At 40.8% G+C, this 21,972-nt stretch overlaps 1 protein-coding gene across 1 annotated transcript in view; it reads right to left on the bottom strand.

Annotated features, from left to right (window-relative positions):
* Positions 1 to 21,972, bottom strand: part of LOC146608180 (fibronectin type III domain-containing protein 4-like) — a 62,210-nt gene that overhangs the window by 18,653 nt on the left and 21,585 nt on the right. Inside the window, exons 2-3 of the mRNA XM_085347770.1 lie at positions 12,602 to 12,717; positions 5,491 to 5,592 (exon numbers count right to left, since the gene is read on the bottom strand). Coding sequence (XP_085203896.1) covers positions 5,491 to 5,592; positions 12,602 to 12,717 — 218 coding nt within the window. The remainder of the gene's footprint in view (positions 1 to 5,490; positions 5,593 to 12,601; positions 12,718 to 21,972) is intronic.

Here is a 21,972-nt window from a genome sequence, read left to right as displayed (position 1 = left end):
ATAAGAACAACCCCAGGTTTCTCTTCAGCACTGTAGCCAGGCTGACAAAAAGTCAGAGCTCTTTTGAGCCAACCATCCCTTTAACGTTAACTAGTAATGACTTCATGAACTTCTTCACAAATAAAATTTTTATCATTAGAGAATAAATTACCAATAATCATCCCACAGATGTAATATTATCTACAGCTACTCTTAGTACCATTGATGTTAAGTTAGACTCTTTATCTCTAATTGATCTTTCTGAGTTAACTTCAATAATTACTTCCTCCAAACCATCAACGTGTCTTTTAGACCCAATTCCTACAAAACTGCTCAAAGAAGTCCTGCCATTAATTAATTCTTCGATCTTAAATATGATCAACCTATCTCTAATGATCGGCTATGTACCACAGGCCTTCAAGCTAGCTGTAGTCAAACCTTTACTCAAAAAGCCATCTCTAGACCCAGCAGTCTTAGCTAATTATAGGCCAATCTCCAACCTTCCTTTCATATCAAAAATCCTTGAAAGAGTAGTTGTCAAACAGCTAACAGATCATCTGCAGAGGAATGGTTTATTTGAAGAGTTTCAGTCAGGTTTCAGAGCTCATCACAGCACAGAAACAGCTTTAGTGAAGGTTACAAATGATCTTCTTATGGCCTCTGACAGTGGACTCATCTCTGTGCTTGTCCTGCTAGACCTTAGTGCAGCATTCGATACTGTCGACCATAATATCCTATTAGAGCGATTAGAACATGCTGTAGGTATTACAGGTACTGTGCTGCAGTGGTTTGTATCATATCTATCTAATAGACTCCAATGGAGTGTCCTCTTCACACACTGAGGTTAATTATGGAGTTCCACAGGGTTCAGTGCTAGGACCAATTCTGTTTACATTATACATGCTTCCCTTAGGCAGTATCATTAGAAGACATAGCATACATTTTCACTGCTATGCAGATGACACCCAGCTCTATCTGTCCATGAAGCCAGATAACACACACCAATTAGTTAAACTGCAGGAATGTCTTAAAGACATAAAGACCTGGATGGCCGCTAACTTTCTGCTTCTTAATTCAGATAAAACTGAGGTTATTGTACTCGGCCCTGAAAAGCCTAGAAATATGGTATCTAACCAGATTCTTACTCTGGATGGCATTACCTTGGCCTCCAGTAACGCTGTGAGGAACCTTGGAGTCATTTTTGACCAGGACATGTCCTTCAATGCACATATTAAACAAATATGTAAGACTGCGTTCTTCCATTTGCGCAACATCTCTAAAATTAGAAATATCCTGTCTCAGAGTGACGCTGAAAAACTAGTTCATGCATTTATTACTTCCAGGCTGGACTACTGTAATTCATTATTATCAGGATGTCCAAAAAACTCACTGAAAAGCCTTCAGCTAATCCAAAATGCTGCAGCAAGAGTACTGACAGGGACTAGAAAGAGAGAGCATATTTCTCCTGTTTTGGCTTCCCTTCATTGGCTTCCTGTTAAATCCAGAATTGAATTCAAAATCCTGCTCCTCACATACAAGGTCTTAAATAATCAGGCCCCATCTTATCTTAATGACCTTGTAGTACCATATCACCCTATTAGAGCACTTCGCTCTCGCTCTGCAGGCCTACTTGTTGTTCCTAGAGTATTTAAAAGTAGAATGGGAGGGAGAGCCTTCAGTTTTCAGGCCCCTCTTCTGTGGAACCAGCTTCCAGTTTGGATTCGGGAGACAGACACTATCTCTACTTTCAAGTTTAGGCTTAAAACTTTCCTTTTTGCTAAAGCATATAGTTAGGGCTGGACCAGGTGACCCTGAATCCTCCCTTAGTTATGCTGCAATAGACGTAGGCTGCCGGGGGATTCCCATGATGCATTGAGTTTTTCCTTTCCAGTCACCTTTCTCACTCACTATGTATTAACAGACCTCTCTGCATTGAATCATATCTGTTATTAACCTCTGTCTCTCTTCCACAGCATGTCTTTTATCCTGTCTTCCTTCTCTCACCCCAACCGGTCGCAGCAGATGGCCGCCCCTCCCTGAGCCTGGTTCTGCCGGAGGGTTCTTCCTGTTAAAAGGGAGTTTTTCCTTCCCACTGTTGCCAAAGTGCTTGCTCATAGGGGGTCATATGATTGTTGGGTTTTTCTCTGTATCTATGAAGCGCCTTGAGGCGACTTATGTTGTGATTTGGTGCTATATAAATAAAATTGAATTGAATTGAATTGATTCTCCTTATGGGGACCTGATATGTTTAATATGCTGCTGAGAATATAGCCCAGAAGAAGCGTATAGTATAGCTTTTATTCTGGAAAGAGCCATTTCTCTGTAATAAACTCTCTTTTCCAAAGATGAGTGATTCCTCAATCAGACATTTTTTTTTTTTTAGTACTTTGTTGTTTCAGCAACATTAAATTTAAAAACTGTACTTATGAGTTAAAATATATATTTATAATTTCAATAAATGACAAATTAAAAAGGCATGAACATTTTTTTTGTATCAAAAAATATCGAACCGTGACACCGTGAATTTTGTGTATCGTTGCACCCCTAAATGCACCCCTAAATATATATATATATATATATATATATATATATATATATATATATATATATATATAAAACACCCAGCACGCCCCTGCGGGCGGTTTATCCTTCAAGCTCGGGTCCTCTACCAGAGGCCTGGGAGCTTGAGGGTCCTGCGCAGTATCTTAGCTGTTCCCAGGACTGCGCTCTTCTGGACAGAGATCTCCGATGTTGTTCCCGGGATCTGCTGGAGCCACTCGCCTAGCTTGGGAGTCACCGCACCTAGTGCTCCGATTACCACGGGGACCACCGTTACCTTCACCCTCCATATCCTCTCGAGCTCTTCTCTGAGCCCTTGGTATTTCTCCAGCTTCTCGTGTTCCTTCTTCCTGATATTGCTGTCATTCGGAACCGCTACATCGATCACTACGGCCGTCTTCTTCTGTTTGTCTACCACCACTATGTCCGGTTGGTTAGCCACCACCATTTTGTCCGTCTGTATCTGGAAGTCCCACAGGATCTTAGCTCGGTCATTCTCCACCACCCTTGGGGGCATCTCCCATTTTGACCTCGGGACTTCCAGGTTATACTCGGCACAGATGTTCCTGTACACTATGCCGGCCACTTGGTTATGGCGTTCCATGTATGCCTTGCCTGCTAGCATCTTGCACCCTGCTGTTATGTGCTGGATTGTCTCTGGGGCATCTGTACCCTCAGAAGGTCTGCTAGATGATGTTAATGCAGCACTACGGGCAATACCTACAACCACGATTACCGACACTAACAAGCTGATCTACAATACGGCAGCAGTGATCAGTGAGATGCTTGGCTACAAGTTGAACAGCGACAAGGGGCAGTACCCTCCATGGAGAAGGAGGCTAGAGGGCAAGATCAAAGTAGCACGGAGGGAGGTTAGCCAACTAACGGAGTTGCAGAAAGGTGCGACAAATAAGGTGCCTAAGAAATACAGCAAGCTGTCCATACCTGAGGCCTTGGAAACTGCCAAGCAAAGACTCACAGCCTTGGCCAGCCATGAAACAGGCTAAAATGAGCTTTCAAGGTGTAGGTCTTAAAGAACAGGAGGTAAAACTACTTGTTTCAGACAGAGGATGAACTGAGGAGCTCTATAAACAACCAGTCACAGTTTTTTAAACTGTGAATCATGCAAATGTACTCTAGCTGACTCATAGAATGAAAATAAAGAAGAAAAGGATGATGATAGGTCTCTTTTTTCCATACACAGAGGTAAGAAATCTCAATTTCAAAGCACTTACAAAGACCAAATCGTCCAGTTTTATTTCTAAATGTATGGCTTTGTTAATATATCATTTAGACCTCATGTCTATTTGTACAAACATGATGAACATTTTCTTACCTTATGGCTCAAAACTACGAGTCCCTTTTTGCAACATGCTGAAAATTCTTTGGTCTGGCATCTAAAAGATTGTCCTGACCTGGACAGACACATACTCTTGTGACACAACTTCATTCATTTAAGGTGCACAGAGAAGAGCATTAATCTGAAGACATTAAAGTTCTTTTGCAGCAACTTTTGTGGAATACAGGACTTTATTGTTTAACCCAAATGGTTTGGCTTAGCTTCCATGATTGTTGTCAATTTTTTAAAATTTGCAAAGTTAGGAGGACACAGACAGTTTTTCTTTAGTTGTTTCCTGTTTTATTCTGCTGGCTGATGTCAAGTCTACCTACTTCCTTTTTCTATTTTTCTATTTCTCTGTTGCTTTAGCCACTTCCTGTTTTATTCTGAAGTCTCAGCCAGTCTTACACTTCAGTCAGACGTACTTCCTGCCTGTTTTCAACTGCTTTTTCATCATACCTGTGTTCAATCAGTAATCAATCTCTTAATTTTTGAGGTTTTGTAGACGTGACCGCTAACCACATGATGTTAACTTGTGCACCATTTTTGGACACCTGGCTAAAGCAAAAGTGTCATTCAATGCCCGTTTTCCTCCATCATTTTTCAACTGTTCCTATCATAACAGCCTAAAAGAAACAGCTTCCAATATCAAGAATGTGGAAGCTGGCAGACATGCCAGTGAGCCCCCAGCAACCATCTGTAACTAAGGGAAAATGTATATTCCCCATCTACCTGGCAAAAACTTTGCTGTGATTGATTTTGTTGCTAGCAGATTGCTGTGGCCGTAATTTGAATTGTAGTGATGGGCTTGCCTACAAACACCTGCTCTCTCAGGCGCCGTGAAACTGTGAAAAGTGTGACAGACCAGAAATGGAGAAGGTTTGCCTTCAAAACAAAAGTTGCCTCTTTTGAAGAACGCTGGCTTCTCTTTGAAACTTCTCCATTTTCAGTTCACATTGCACATTATCAAGTTGTGTAACAGTGAGTGATTTGTAGGAAAATATGGAAAAAATACAGGCAAATGGAGGAAGCTTAGGCCTCACTCACACAGACCTAAGGACACAGACCACCCCCTCTCGGTAAACACTGGTTGCTAGGGAGCAGTGTGTATTCCCCAACTGATTGGCAAGTGGTTGCTGGAGGTTTCTGGCAGTGAGACATCACGTGAGAAACCTCCTTAAATTTGCCAGATTGCCTTGTTGCATTCCTCAAACTTCCCAGCCATCATTCCTGGTTTTCCAGAGTTTTTTCTTGTTTCCTTGTGTACAGCTGTGGGCTGAACACTTCAGTCCTGTTCACGGTGCGTCCTGCATGTCGTTCCTCCTCCTGGGTTTCACAACTGCTCCAAAATACTTCTGAATTATCAACTTCTTCTTCTTTTGCTATTTTGTGTTTTGTAAGCCTACATTTGCATAAGACCTTTTGTAATGGCAGTGTTTATGGGTTACATAGCCAATAAAAATGGTTAGTTACACCATTACACACCTGCCTTTTAGAAAAAGATACCATCCAACTAATACATACATCAGTCTAATTAGCTATTAGCTATTACATAGCTATCATTAAATAGGTAATAGCTATTACACTTCACACTGTGTGTGTTTTTCTCTCACCTGGACACTGTAGTGTGTGTCTTCGTCCAGGTCCCACAGCACACACCAGCGGCTGGATGTGTTCACCTCTCGTATGGAGCGCTGCATCAGGCCGTCCTGCCTCTGGAGACAGGATACGTGCACACATGAGGAATACATGTGGTGGATGCTTTTGCACACACAAAGACATTAATGTGCCACACTTACGGCAAATTTAAATCAAATCTCGGGATCTGATCAGCGTATCCGGCTGACAGCTTAAGTATTATGATCTAATAAAAGCAGTAATGGCCTCGTACTTTGCTCGAGGCAGATAGTGTTGTCTTAAAAGGAGAAGAATCTTTTCTGTTTTCTTTTAAAGTAAACTTTGCTAAACTAATTTACCAATAAAAAAAATCATCATTATGTCACATTTAAAGGCAAATACTTGAAATGCAAGCAGAATCCCTGCAGTAACAAGCAGCTTCGCCTCATAGAAATTCACCTCACACCCATACAGCCCCAATGGGAGAAATTAGGTCTGCAGGCAAGGTAACACCAGCAATAGTCATTCAAAATAAACAGAAAAACACATGTTTAGGCAGAGACGCTCTGTTAGTATAAGGAGCTGCAGAATTAATGAAGAAATGTCACTTTCTGGATCAGCAGGTAAACAGATGGTGACCCCGTGGAGATAAAGTTTACTTTTTAACAGCTGTATTTAGTGAAAATTTGGGGATGGGTGGATTTATAAATTGTAAATACAACACAGACATATTATCATCTCCATTTTTGCAATCAGAAGGTAAAACACAAAAAGATAATTATTAATTTAGAGCCATGCTTTAATTCAAGTCCACAATTTAATCAGTTTTAGCTCCATTTTTGGTCACCACCACCTCCCTGGGGAAATATCTGAGTTTTCAGCTGCTTTAGCACTGAGAAGATCACATTCACCGTGTTTATTTAAAGTCCAGTGATAAAAGGTGCCTGCAGAAGAAGACAAAATTACTGGAAAGACAACACAAAGCAGTATACATCCATGAGGGGCTGCGAGAATCGAGGCAAGAACATTTTCACAAGGTTACCCACCAAACTCTACAGTTCATATCTTTAAAATGAGCTGTGGATTCAGAGGGTAATATGTAAATACACTGTGCACGTGGATTCAAAGTAACAATTGCAAATCAAATCCTTCATGTTATGTGAACATGAAGACTGGTGGAGTCCCAGGACCCTGAATTGATAAGAGGAAGAAAATGGATGGTTAATAATAATAATGTCTGCAGAGGATTCTCTGCCAGGCAGATATCTGCACTATATTTATGGAGTAAATAAACTTACTAGTAGTTCAGTAAAATTAAGAAAATGGCAAAAAACAAACAACAACAGAAAACACAAGGCTTCCACTTAACGTGGCACCATGGTAACAGCAGTTAAGATGCATTTTGGTTCTTCATTCCCCCTCGGACACAGAAAACAAGCTAAGAGTTTCCAGCATAATTTGCATTTGTGTTTGTGTGTCTGGAATTGCTAGGCCAACACAATGAGACCTGATTTTAGCCTTTAAGATTGGTGATCTTGATAAAACTGCACATGTGGCAACGCTTGATTGCAGTTCTTGCGGCCAAGTGTGGCACAGCTAGTTATTAGATTTAATTTAATTAATTTAAATTCAATTCAGTTTTATTTATTTGGTGCTAAATCACAACAGCAGTTGCCTCAATGTGCTTTATATTGTAAAGTAGACATCCTACAATAATACAAAGAAAACAGAGAAAACACGACAATCAGTCCCCGTACAGGCTTGGCGAGAATGGGGATGAAAAAACTCCCTTTTAACAGGAAGAAACCTCTGCATGAACCAGGCTCAGTGAGGGAAGGCCATTTGTCACAACTAATTGGGGTTAAGGGGGGAAAAAAAAGACGAAAACATGTTGTGGAGAAGAGACAGAGATTAATAATAACTAATGATTAAATGCAGAGAGGTGTATAAACACATAGCAAGTGGGGAAAAAATCAAGTGAAGAAGAAACACTAAGGGGGCAATTACTCTTTCACACAGGCCCAGGTAAGTTTGGGTAAATTTTTCTTCTCCTAATAATCAAAATTATAATTTAAAAACTGCATTCTGTATTTATCTTGTTTAGCGTGACAAAAAAAAAAAAAGAAATCATGTTTTTGTGTGGCTAAGTTTTCCCGACAACACGAGACTTGCACGAGACTTTAATTGCTCTGATTGGAGACTCTGTATGAAGGAACCTTTAACTGTCTTCTTTTTAACTGCAGACATCCTGATGAGCGCTGCTCAGAGATAATTGGTGTTCACACAAAAGCACCAGCCTGCATTCTTGTTTTTGAGATTGTAGAAAATGGCTCATAATATATTCAAGCTTTTCGTTATTGTCATTGGTGTGTAACTTGCCCATTACACACCAATTACACCAAATATTCTAAAAAACCACCAGCTCGGCATCAGAACAGCTCATAATGAGGATTTTTTAACAACTGCTTGGTAAGCATCATCTAGCGACAGCTAGTCCAGTTTGAGAAAGTTTCCCAGATTGCGAACGTGCCTGTGGAGCACTGAAGGCTGAGGAAGAGTCAATAAATAGAAAGCTGTCAGGACGCTCGAGGCTCTCCAGATGTCTTGCGTGGAGAGTCAAAGTGGTGTTTGCTGCTCCTCTGGCAGCCCTGCAGGCAGCGAGTCAGCCAGGACACTTTGATCTAAAAGGCCGTCATATAAAAGTATATACTGAATCAACGGGGGTTAAAAGGATCGTTAATCAGCACCAGTGACTCAGCTGTGATGGAGGCATTACCATTTTGGAATAAAAACTCCAAAACCATCTAATTTTGAAAAGTAACGTAACTCAAGATACTTTCTAATTTTCAGGTTTTGTCAGTTTATCTCATAGGCACATTTAATTCTGCAGTTTTAAGTAAGACAGTAAACCAGGAAATCAAAACTAATGGACACTTGTCACAGCCATCTAAAGGTCTGTGCAAAAGTCTTGAGCCACCCCTTTTTCCTTTATATTTTTGTGCCACAAAGGTCAGCTCCAAAATAGATAACCGCTTTTAAAAAAAGCTGGTCATCTTTATATATATTTTCTAATTGTAGTTCACATAGGAATACCCATGGGAAAACAGATTTTTTCTAATTCCTAACAAGCAAAAGAGCATTTGATGATGAGCGTTTTATACTGTTTGATGACAGAAGAAAGTAAAGCCTGCAGGTTTGAGGTGCCTGCTGAGAGTCAGTCTTTATATTTTCAAGGTAGGTAAAACAAACGTTCTACATTGACAGACTCTCTGCTTTTAGTTGATTTCATGAGTGTTTTATAATCCCTGCATCCATTTACAGGATGGAAAAAATAGGATTTTTAAAGTATGCATAATTCAGTAGTTTGTAGAACCACCTTGGGATCAGCGACAACTTGAAACAATACATTTCTGTATGTCATATCAGTCTCTCACATCGTAGAGGACTTTGGGTCTGCTCTCCTGTCCATGCAGCGGTGCTTCGGTTCATTGAGGGTTTGAGGGCATTTATTTATGCACAGCTCTCTTTTGCCAAGCCACAGCATTTCAATCAGGTCGAGGTCTGCACTTAGAGGTGGTCATTACTTTGATCCACACTTTAACTGCCTAACAGATGTCTCTAGAGTACTTTGGTATGCAGGGGAGTTCATGATTGACTCAACGACTGTAACTTGCCCAAATCATTACGCCTCCACCTCTATGCTGACAGCGGGTATGAGGTGTTTGTGGTGATACGCGGCGTTTGGTTTTGTGCATTATGAGCAAACATAATAACAAACTTTAGCCTCATTCCAGGGATTTTGTGGGTTGTTAAGAGCAAAGAGGCTTTCTCCTGGAAGCTCTTCCAAAGAAGCCATACTTTTTCTGTTTCTTTCTAATTGTACTGTCATGAAGTGTGGTGTAGCTCTTTTTGCAGTTTCTCTGAGCATTGCACAGTCTGACTTTGGGGTGAATTTGCTGGGACGTCTACGTCTTGAAAGACTGTGGCATTGTGATTTCTGAAGACCAGCAAACTGCCCAAATGTCTGCTTTTATAGAGGTGCTCACACTCACTAATGATCAGTTTATCAAATGGATTTGATTATCAACAACTGGCTGCTACAAACCCTAATGTGTGCTCTTGGAAGTTCTCTGACAATTGAAGTAAATATTTTCTTGTTCTTGCAGGGGGTTTTGAGCTTTCTTTTAATTTTGGCAGCAGTCTTAAAGTTTGATTTGTCAGGGTTCAGCTTCAGACACTTTAAAAAGGAACAGAAGGCACCTTTACTTCAGTAAAATGTGACCGTGAAGTCTGCAGGTGAACACGAAGTTTGGGTGCATCGCTATTTTTAGGTCAGGAAAGAAGTCAGCAGCAGCCTAATGCATTTCAGAAGGAAAGTGGTGCAGAAAAACAAATCTCTCCTCTGATGTTGTCACAGTCTGACAATCTTCTTCTGGTACAAACATCACAACACAAGTTTAAAACAGGCACTCTCTGCAGGTTTTATTTGATAAGCATTGCCCTTGCACTAATCATCAATTAACCCTGTGTGTTTGATATTTGAAGTCATAGAAACCAGGACTGCTGGGAGTCTCAGACACAGAAACTTAAACTGGGTTACTTCATGTGTTTGTGTGCTTGGGAGCGAGGTTGTGTAACGCGTGCATCTTGGCAGCCAGCACCGTGGGATTTGGAACAACTTTAGATGAGTGAAGCAACTCTTTGTCTGGGCACATTCACTCGTCCTGCTTCTCCTTCACAAACAGAAGGCTCGGCATGTCACCGAAAAATACTGTGAATGAAATAATCCCACAAAGCAGCCACGTTTGAATCCTAATCAAGACTTAAGCCTGATGCGAGACCACTCTTGCAATAAGGAAAATAGAAATGGTAGAAAACATACTTGATTGACAGAGCAGCCTTTTATATAACAGCATTTTTTGCCCTTTTGTAGCAGCTCACTCTGATCCAAGGCAACCTTTGATGACTAACAATGGAAAATACGGGCTCGGTAGATAAAACCTGCAGCACGGATACCCGCTGCATCCACCTGCTACCATCACCTCCCCGATTAATATTTGAGTAAGTGTTTTTTACATAAGTGCTTTCTGAGGTTAAAGCAGGAGATGTTTTAAATCCCGATCCTGTGTTTTCTTGAAAATGCCAAAAGGTTGATGGATTCTGACTCAGATGTGAGGTGACTTGGGAAAAAAAACCAAAAAGAAAGAATAAGAGTTGTTTGGCATCGACACCGCTGTGGATGTTTCTCCTGTGAGACGAATCCTGGCCAAATAATTTCCGCTAATGGAGACGACACCCACTCAGAGCTCAGCTAATGTCTCATTCTCCTTTTGCCAAAACTGTAGGTGGTGAAGACTGATTAAAATGAGCCAAGCTAAGCTAGCAGCCGAGGTTTTTAAGAGATCTCAGACAGACAAAATGTTGTTATGTAACAGCAGAATTAATGTGAAACGTCTCTTACGGTGACGCAAACTTCTTGTACTTTAGGTGACAGTTGTGTTCTTTAAAGGTGCTACGTGGAAGGACTGCAGCGTTTAATTAAATGAAATGTAAGCAATGAATCGATGAATTCATGAAGAAAAAGAAATACATTCTGAACAATCATATTTTGTTCAACCGCTCATTAATGCAAATATCTAATTAACCAGTCAGCTGGCAGAAACTCAATGTATTTACACAAGTGGACATGGTTAAGACGACCTAGTGAAGTCCAAACTGAGCATCAGAATGTGGAAGATTATGTTAATGTGGTAATGTTGTTGATGATTTAAGTATTTCAGAAACTGCTGATCTGCTGTGATTTGCCTGCACAACCATTTCTAGTGTTTACTAGTGACCTGAAGAAGAGAAACTATTTGGTGAGCATCAGTTCACTGAGGGAAAATGCCTTTTTGATGTCAGAGGAAAATGACCAGTGTGCTTTGAGCTGATAGGAAGGCAACAATAACTCAAATAACCACTTATTACAACCAAGGTATGCAGAAGAGCATCTGAACAGCAGCAGAAGACCACACCTGTAAGCTGAGAGCAGTCTGTATTTCTTCTTCCAGATGTTAGGGTCAGAAAGAGGACAAAATACACTATTGTTCTATTGTCAGCTGTCTGAAAGGCAAACAGACAGCTGTATGAAGTACAGCTGAACATAGTATCTATAATACTAGACAGAGCAGTAATGAGTGAATTCATGGCTTTAATAAAGCATGTGCTACCAATGTGTCTGTTGCTTTCAGCTATTTGTTGGAGTCTTTTTTTTTCCTGAATTAATTAAATACCTGCAACTTCTTATGAAGATCTCTAAAGCCCATTTTTGCATTAACACACCGTTATGCATGTGGCCCAACAGCTGTGCAACTAAATTATTTATGATAAATTACCCCAAACACAGGCAGAGCATATGACTTTTGTTAACCTCACACAGTTGAGCTGACACACCAGTGCACAGCTGTGGATGTCTTACTTGTGAGCGATCTTTTCCCCCTCAAATCCACGGCAGGATCTTTCCTCCTGGGGGATATTTAAAGATCGATTAATTCGATAATCAGGTTTTTCTTGCTAATTGGATGCTTGGAAAGTCCTTCTTTTGGCTGCACCTTATGTAATTAAGAGATTTGGTTTTTTATTATTACCTACGTCAACCAGTAGCCATCCTTGACATTAATGAGCTCCTTAAGAAGTAAAATGTTAATGAGCAAATTCCTCTGAGAGGTTTCCAAACTTTCCCACCCCTCATGACTCAAAGTGTCTTTGAGCCGAATGCTGACTGCCTACCCGGCTAATGAATGACGCAGCATTTTAATAAATCCCAGAAGACAGCAGCAGGAGGACAAAAGAGAAAGAAGTAAGCCCTCGTGAGATCGAGATGAGCATGAGAAATACATAATTTATCTTTGAAAAGCTGTTCTAGCCCCGAGCATGGCACCGGTCCAGCTTTTCTGGGCATTCAATTCATAATTTGGATCCCTGCAAAATTAATCGGCCTTCAGCTGAATGAGAGGGCACATCAGGATGTATTTGACATTCAGTTTAAAAAGAAGAAAAGGCATGGTCCATTGGCCGTGCATGCTCAGTGTATGCATGCAGCGATGATACGAGGCTGCTGTATTGTACCTGCTGTGAGATGGCGTATCCGATGACGGTGTCTCCCTGAGGGACATTCCAGGTCACCATGGCCGAGTGTGCCCTCAGCTGGGTCACCGATACATTCACCGGGGGTGCTGGCACAGCTGTTAACACACACACGCACACACACACACACACACATTTATATAGTTTGTTAGCGACGGTCAGTGAAGGCCAGGTAACACATGCAGTCTGCAGAGCATTTAAACTGAGATGATCACAAATATGTAGGCACACCAACATTACTTGCAATTCATTTATGGGCTCCTTTTTTAAGTATTTATTTATGCCTTTATTTGATCAGGATAAACAGAACAAGTGGAAGGAGAATGATCAAGAGCCTTAATCGAAGCAAGGAGGACCTAAACCTTTGGTCCATTCAATATATATATCAATCAGTTATAACATTATTACCACCTGCCTAAAATTGCATTTGTCCACCTGACTCATCGAGGCATGGACTCCTCTTTACCCCTGAAGGTGTGCTGTGCTATCTGGTACCAAGATATTAGCAATAGATCCTTTAAGTCCTGTAAAATGTGAAGTGAGCCCTTCAGGGGCCAGACTTGTGTGTCCACCACATCCCACAGATGTTTGAGTGGAGTGCATAGTAGGGCTGGGCCATATCATACCGTTCACGGTAATACCAGTATAATGTTATAAGAAAATGAAATATCGCAATAGAATATGGGTAAAACGCGCATGCGCAGTGCCTTTGTTTTCATACGCACATGGCGGAAAAAGCATGGCAGAGACGGAGAATGAGAAGGCCGAAAGCGGATCGTTGAATGAAACAGATGAACCAGAATTGGTTTGTAAAAACGTCGCAGCTCCAGTGGTGTGGAACTGGTTTGGCTTTTGTCCGTTAGATACACACCAAAGCACATTTTTTGGTAGAGCATGCAAGCGGGCCGTCGTTATTACTGTTATTACCAAACCGATTTTATGTGGTACACGGCGCTCAAAAATCTGTCAAAAAATGTTTTAGTACGACTTTGCTAAGCTACAGTCTGAACTCTCTGTTACGCCTGATGGATTGTCGGAGCATTACAGCTACCGTAGTCGGGAGCCTCGCGGAGTAATACATACTGTGTTTCAACATAAAATTATGGTATTGTGTGTGTATAACCTCTTTTTAAGTTTTGTGGATATTATACATGGTTATGCTGAGGATATGTCGGCCAATTTCCACTGGAAATGCCTTTTGGCAAGTAATTTGCATTTGCACTGTTAAATTTTTATATAGCTTTAATGCACATAAAAAACAGCTGCTTGTTTAAGTGAAAATACATTGATGGGGTTTTTTTTTGCACTAATAAAGTTGTGGAGTTGTAAAGTATTTTATCTCACGTCAATTATATCGTCAGTTATATCGTTATTGCAAATTTTCAAATGTATATCGTGATAAATATTTCTGGCCATATTGCCCTGCCCTAGTGCATAGTGCATCCTGGTATCAGGTGTTCCCCAGGTAAATGACTCACATGCACCTGGCAATCCACATGATGTAAAAGAAAATGTGATTCATCAGACTAGAACACCTTCCTCGGTGGTCTAGTCTGATGCTCACATGCCCACTGTTGGTGCTTTTGACACTGTGCAAGGGTCTGCATGGGCATCCAGAGTGATCTGCAGCTATGCCGCCACATACGCAACAAACTGTGATGCTCTGTGTATTCTGTCAGAACCAGCATTAATGTTTTCAGCAGTTTAAGCTACAGTGGCTCGTCTGTTGGATTGGACCACTCGGGCCAGCCTTTGTTCTCCACAAGCATCAGTGAGCTTTGGCCACCCATGACTCTGTCGGTGGTTCACCGCTGTTCCTCCTTTGGATCGCTTGTGATAGATACTGACCACTGCAGACCAGGAACACCCCACAAGAGCTACAGTTTTGGAGATGTTTTGACTCACTCGTCTAAGTCATCCTCAACTTCGCTTAGATTCTTACACTTGTCCATTTCCCTGCTTCTAACAAGTCAACTGTTTTTCACTTCACCTGTCTGTGGTCATAATGTTGAGCCTTTTCAGTGTAGAGACATCCAGCTGCACCAGATGTTTTGTCATTTGCTTCCAATTACTTACAGGGGTATTAGTGAAGGCTGATGCTGATTTTGATTTAAAATCTTTCCCATAGTAAAACTGAACCAAAAGTTTAAAGTCAAATTTTAATATCTCTGCATCTGCGAAGTGTTCAAAAAGCTTTCAAGTCTTTATCTCTGTCAGGAAAATCAATCCATTAAGGATGGATTCAATCATATGAATAATGTACTCCAGCCCCCTGGCATTTCATAAAGACCGTTCTCCCATTTATTCATAAAGAAATACAATTTAAAAATGGCTTATGACCTAGAACAGAAGCTGTGCATTTGCAGAATTATAAGTGAAACTGTATTTAACTGTAAAATAGCATTATTATGATAATAATTTAATGTACTCTGCCAACAGTACAAAAGTATTCATTGCTGTTTGATCGGTTCACACCTGAGTGTCAGGACTTGCTCCAGTGGATCAAACAACAGATTTGAGAGGTCCATGGATCTATTCCAGCCCAAATTTCATCTTTCACAGAAATTCTAGCAATTATTTGCAGTCCCTTCATTTTAAAGAGGCCATATGCTAACTGGGAGGTAACTGGATATTTTAAAATGTCTATGTTTAAAAAATATGTTTAAAATTACATGGATGGATAATTTGTAAAGGACAACCATAGAAACACGCTGACAGCTGCACAGCTGCACAGGCTGTGTCTATATACACTCAACAAAAATATAAACGCAACACCTTTGTTACTGCTCCCATTCCCCATGGGATGGACGTAGAGACCTAAAATTCATTCCAGATACACAATATAACCATCCCTCCCAAACAGTGGTCACAAATCAGTCCAAATGTGTGGTAGTGGGCACATCTGCTATATTGAGATAATCCATCCCACCTCACAGGTGTGCCACATCAGGATGCTGATCTGACATCATGAGTAGTGCACAGGTGTACCTCAGACTGCCCACAACAAAAGGCCACCCTGGAATGTGCAGTTTTTTGCGCTATTGGGGGTCTGGGGACCCAGAACCGGTCAGTATCTGGTGTGACCACCATTTGCCTCATGCAGTGCAACACATCGTCGCATGGAGTCTATCAGATTGTCAATTGTGGCCTGTGGAATGTTGGTCCACTCCACTTCAATGGCTGTGCGAGGTTGTTGGATATTCGTGGGAACTGGTACACGCTGTCGTATACGCCGGTCAAGCACATCCCGAACATGCTCAATGGGTGACATGTCCGGTGAGTATGCTGGCCATGCAAGAACTGGGACATTCTCAGCTGCCATCTGCCCTGAACAATGTGAACCATGATTCATCCGTGAAGCGCACACCTCTCCAACGTGCCAGACGCCATCGAATGTGAGCATTTGCCCACACAAGTCTGTTACGGCGACGAGCTGGAGTCAGGTCAAGACCCCGATGAGGACGACGGGCATGCAGTTGAGCATCCCTGAGACGGTTTCTGACAGTTTGTGCAGAAATTGTTTGGTTGTGCAAACCAATTGTTCCAGCAGCTGTCTGGGTGGCTGGTCTCAGACGATCTTGGAGGTGAACCTGCTGGATGTGGAGGTCCTGGGCTGGTGTGGTTACACGAGGTCTGCGGTTGTGAGGCCGGTTGGATGTGCTGCCATATTCTCTGAAACGCCTGTGGAGACGGCTTATGGTTGAGAAATGAACATTCAATGCACGGGCGACAGATCTGGTTGACATTCCTGCTGTCAGCATGCCAATTGCACGCTCCCTCATTGCTGTGGCATCTGTGGCATTTTGCTGTGAGACAAAACTGCACATTCCAGGGTGGCCTTTTGTTGTGGGCAGTCTGAGGTACACCTGTGCACTACTCATGATGTCAGATCAGCATCCTGATGTGGCACACCTGTGAGGTGGGATGGATTATCTCAATATGGCAGATGTGCCCACTACCACACATTTGGACTGATTTGTGACCACTGTTTGGGAGGGATGGTTATATTGTGTATCTGGAATGAATTTTAGGTCTCTACGTCCATCCCATGGGGAATGGGAGCAGTAACAAAGGTGTTGCGTTTATATTTTTGTTGAGTGTATAACCAAAGCTAATGTCCAAAACCAGTCCCTTCGTGGATGTTGAAAGATGAAACTATTTTGTTACAACTGAGACAAGTTTTTGATGTCAACAGAAACAAACATTCATCTGTTTAACCCTTGTTTCACTCTGGTGTGTGAAAGCCGATCAAAACTTAACCCTGTCATGCATGAATTATGACAACCTAAATCAGGATTTTTTTTCTTAAGTATTTTTATTCATCTTTAGGCATGAAAAAATATTTTTGAACTTCATTTTTTTAAGCATGTACTTTTCAAATAGTTTTTTACATGTTCACTTAGTCAGTCCGCTGGCTGACCAGTGGGTGGCAGGGTATGGAGTGACACATTAGTGTCCAATGTAGTAGTTTATGTGCAAGTATACCATCAACACTGACACAAATACAAGAAAACAGCCTTTGAATATGTTATGACTTCAGGATAAAAATGCTCGGAAACTCAGGTGCCACTTTTAGGATGTTTACTGACCACTTTTAGAAACAACCACAGCTAGTCGCTACACAAACAGGAAACTGTTTCTCACATAACATTCTGACAGAGAAAACCCTGAAAAACCTCTAAAGGTTCCGGGGTGCAACGCCCCCAAACATACATTAACATCAACACTGTCTATAACAGAATAGCTGTCCACTGTTATGACCACTATGCGTGAAAGGGTTAATGCAGATGTTTGGTCATAATGCACAAAACCAAACACAACATATTAGCACAAACACCTCATACCAGCTGTCAGCACGGTGGTGGAGGGGTCGTGATTTGGGCTTTTTTTGCAGCCACATTAGCACCTTACAATCATTGAGTCCACCATGAACTCCTCTGTATTCTAGAGTCAAATGTGAGGACATCTGTCAGACAGCTAAAGCTTGGCTTAAACTGGGTCATGAAACAAGACAATGATTCCAAGTACATCAACACATCTACAACAGAATGATTAAAAAGGAAACATCAAGGTACTGCAGTGGACCAGTCAAAGTCCAGACCTCAACCTGACTGAAATGCTTTGGTAGGACCGCGAGAAAGCTGTGCATAAATGAAAGCCTGCAAATCTCAATGAACTGAAGCAATGCTGTAAAGAAGACTGGGCCAAAAGTCTTTCACAATGATGTGAGAGAATGATAAAGTCATGCAGAAAACAATTACTTTGAGTTATTGCTGATAAAAGTGGTTTACAAACTACTGAATCATGGGGTGTAATTAGTTTTCCACATGACTGCAGAGAGACCTGCAAAAACGTTCTTTGTCATGGCTCTCTATATATCACAAGTTATTCCTGCTTTTCTGGCCGATTTATAATCTCGAGCTTGTTTTATATCTTGTCAATAGCAGGAAAGGATTATAGTGCCTATAAGGTACCTTAGGTAAAGCTGTAAGTGGTTATCAGCTTTGTAAAACAAATTATAAGATTGTGTTAGATTTTGATGATGATCAGAGTGTGATTTTAGGTGTTGGAGGGCCACTGCAGAAGTCTTTAGTTTGGAAGAAGTCAGGCACAGGAAGGAATTACCAAACTTTAGATGTTCTCGCAGGTTGTATAACCTTTGGACAAAGTCAGAATAACAGTTTCCCCCTGAGGGTGTGCTGTGCTATGCTACAAAACTGTTGGATCCAGCTTCATATATTATCATGACAGTGCTACCTGTCACCTGTCTCTCAAACTAATCGTCTAACTCTCAGCAAGAAAATATTTACAGTGTTTTGTATTGTTTTGTATTTCTTGTTTTGTATTTTGAGTTTGAACGATGAAGAAATCAAAGAAAAGTAAGAAAAATGACTGAAAGTCTTTCTAACTGATTAACCTGAACCTTGGAAACATGAGATAATATTTCCTTTAAAATCTTATGTTAGACAGGTCTTTTAAGATGTTGTTAAAAATGTTTTTGTCCCCAAAACAACTTTCTCCTAAACCAAACTGAGTAGCTTTCTTCCTAAAACTAACCAGACTGAAAGGCATTCTTCATCGTTTGCTTCCATCAGTGTTCTTTAGTACGACCGCTCCTCCCGCACTCTGATTCAGATTGAAATGCCAACTAAATGGCTGAAATTCGTATATTTTATTTATATTGTCTCTGTATTTATATATATGTGTGTGTGTGTGTGTATATATATATATGTATATATAATATTCTGTAACTTCTGTCGGTGCTGTGCTTTTTTGGAAATCGAATTTCCCAGAGGAACCCACCCGAGGGATTAATAAAGTTCTATCTAATCTAATCTAATCTAATCTAATCTAATCTAATCTAATCTAATCGAAATGTAAATGTATGATCACACCCACGCACATACTGTACTTACAGGCGTGAATGATTCTCTGGGGGCCGGTTAAAACTGATGGGAAATCTAAAGCACTCACAAATGAAGTGTGTGATTTCTTTCTCTTTTTTGTATTTTAATGTTACTAAATCATCAGGAAACATCATGACCTTCACTGAGAGTGAGACAGGGAGAAAGTAAACTCTAAATGGGAGTTTAAAAAGGGATATTTGCTTTTAATGGAGAAAACAGAAATGGAAAACAGGGGAAATGAACATTTATGGTTACAGTAACAGAAAGTGGATTATTAAAGGACTAAGCTTTTACAGAGACCACAATTTGTTTGCATTTATTTAGTTAAATCTATGAAGAAAGTCAAAGACAACAGTTTGACAGACAAAGTAACATTTTTCCCATCATTCCCTAAAAGCTATTAGCTGAACATTTGTCTAAACCTGACAGGTCAAGGACAAAAGAAGATGTGTCAGGCCTAGAAAAAAACACCCCAAAAAACTATCTACAGCAGATGAATATTTTCTGAAAGTCACTCTCTTAAGAGACAGGAAAAAACCCAGCAAAGACCTGAAACAGACCTGAGAGACACATCTGAACCTTCAGCTCATTCAGCTATATCACTAAAGCCTCATCAGAAATGGTCTCAGTGGAAGAACTGGACTGAAAAATCAGTGGCAACTGTTGGAGTGATGAGTCACTAATCACTAACAGTATGTATGGAGGAGGTAAGGTGGAGGCTCTGTCATGGTTTGGGTCTGCATTAGAGCCAGTGGTGTTGGAGATCTTGTCAAAATTGATTAATTATAAACAAAGAAAAGTACCATCAGATATTGATCCACCATGAAGTACCATCTGGAACTGCACCTGATTGGCACCGGCATCATTTTTTAGCATGACAATGATCTCAAACACACTGCCAATGCAGTAAAGTCGTACCTGGATAGAAAAACACACAGTTGAACTCTATCAGTCATGGATTGGCCTCCCCAGACCCCAGACCTCAACTATTGAAGCAGTGTGGGATCATGTTGGCCAGAGGGGCCGATGGCGCGATAGGGCAGCCTCGCATCTGTCAGTCTGCCCCAGGGCAGCTGTGGCTACAACTGTAGCTTGCCTCCACCAGTGTATGTGAGAGTGAATGAATAGTGGTATTGTAAAGCACTTTGGGTGCCTTGAAAAGCGCTATATAAATCCAATCCATTATTATGTTGACAGAAAATAGAACGAAAGGCAGAAACATCCAAAGAAGAGCTTTGAATGTCCTTCAAGAACCCTGGAGAACTATTCCTGAAGACGACTTAAAGACATGACAAGAAAGCTGCCTAAGAGAGTTCAGACTGTGCTGAAGAATAAAGGTGGTCACACTAAATGTTGACTTTCAAGCTTGATAGAATTGTACAAACTTAGGTTTTGCTTTATATACTGTATATAAATGTAATTTGCACATGTTTCTATACATTGCTGAACCTATTCCACAATTTCCTAGGACAACACAAAGAAATGACGGGTGACTTGAGACTTTCCACAATACTTCAGACTAAAAAACAAGAAAAACGTGTTAAAAAGACAGAAAACAAGATGAAACGAGCTTCAAAAAAGTGAAAAAAGAGAATACATAACGCAACAACACAGAAAGCTGAAGAAGTGAAATTTAGAGTCAGAAAACTTCCAGGAAAAAAATGAAAGTAAAAACAAGAAGAATTCTAAATAAGTCAGAGAAAGAAAGTTTGAAAGCGAGAGACACAAAGACAAACCCTGGAACAATGAAAGGAAATGACAGATGAGCAGCCATCCCTACTTTCATCTTACTGATGATAAAACATTTAATGGACTCAATAACTACTTCAAAAGCCATCGATGAGTCTAGTCTGCCCACTCCAGCTCCTCCTCCTTTACTGCGGGACAGGAATAGCACCCCACATTTCTCTCTTTAGTTTTCTCATCCTCAATTAATGAGTACCCGCTGGTAGAGTGTGTGTCCTTGTCTGTTGGTGTGTGTTTGTAGTATGAAAAGACACAAATACACGATGATGAGGGAAAAGGAATCAGCGCAGCAGCCAATTAGGACATCAAGGCTAAAAAAAAGGACATTAAAATGCTGCGATTTTGCATTACACAGCACTAACTTGCATTCCTTTCTGAAAAATGATGCAGCATATTGTTATGCTTCAGTTTAAACTGCATTTTACTCAAGAGCAGCAACCTCTTATTTCATGGCGGTGTCACGATCCTGGGTCTGTTGACCCAGCGTTTTGAGTTTTAGTTTTATGTAAGCCCTTCGGGTTCCTAAGTTCATTTGTTATCATGCCTAAGTGTTTCTAGTTCTTATCATTTCCCCCTCGTGTTCCCAACTATGGTAAATCTCCCCTGCTCTTCATGTGTTTCATGTCTGTGTCTTACATTGTGAAGTTCGGGTTGTCATGTCTAGTTTTAGTGTTTCCTGTTTTATTCTGACAGTGTCATGTGTTCTTTGTTCATTGTATTTAGCTTTCCTCTCCTGGTCCTGTCATTAGGTTTATGTCAGTCAGCTGTTCCCCCATGTGTCTCCACTTCCCCTGATCACCTCATGTATGTATTTAAGCCCTTTGTTTTCTGCATGCTGTTGTCAGGTCGTCTGCTCATCCATGTCTCATCTCCAGGTACCCATGTCACTTCACTATGGTTAAGGTTTTTTATGTTTTGTTATTAGTTCACCCAGTTTAGGTTATTGTTTAGTTTTCACCGATGCCCTATTATTTTGTACCCTCGTTGCTAGCCTCAATAAACGGCTTGTTTTGTTAATCCACACCACGTTTTGGTCTGCGTTTGAGTCCTCCTCTGCAACACATACGGTCTGCCCCAGCCAGACCGTGACAGGCGGAGGAGAAAATTATGGTTTTCAATCATTTTTATGCAAAACTGAGTCAAACTAAAGACTAAATCCATGACTCTTACTTTCTGCAAACCAGCATTTATTTGTTTCTG

This window comes from Diplotaxodon limnothrissa, linkage group LG23 (assembly GCF_057381915.1).
Source record: "Diplotaxodon limnothrissa isolate DT_005_m linkage group LG23, D_limnothrissa_male_GT1.1, whole genome shotgun sequence".
Lineage (NCBI taxonomy): Eukaryota > Metazoa > Chordata > Actinopteri > Cichliformes > Cichlidae > Diplotaxodon > Diplotaxodon limnothrissa.
Note: the sequence above shows the minus strand (reverse complement) of the source record. Positions and strands in the feature narration are given on the sequence as shown.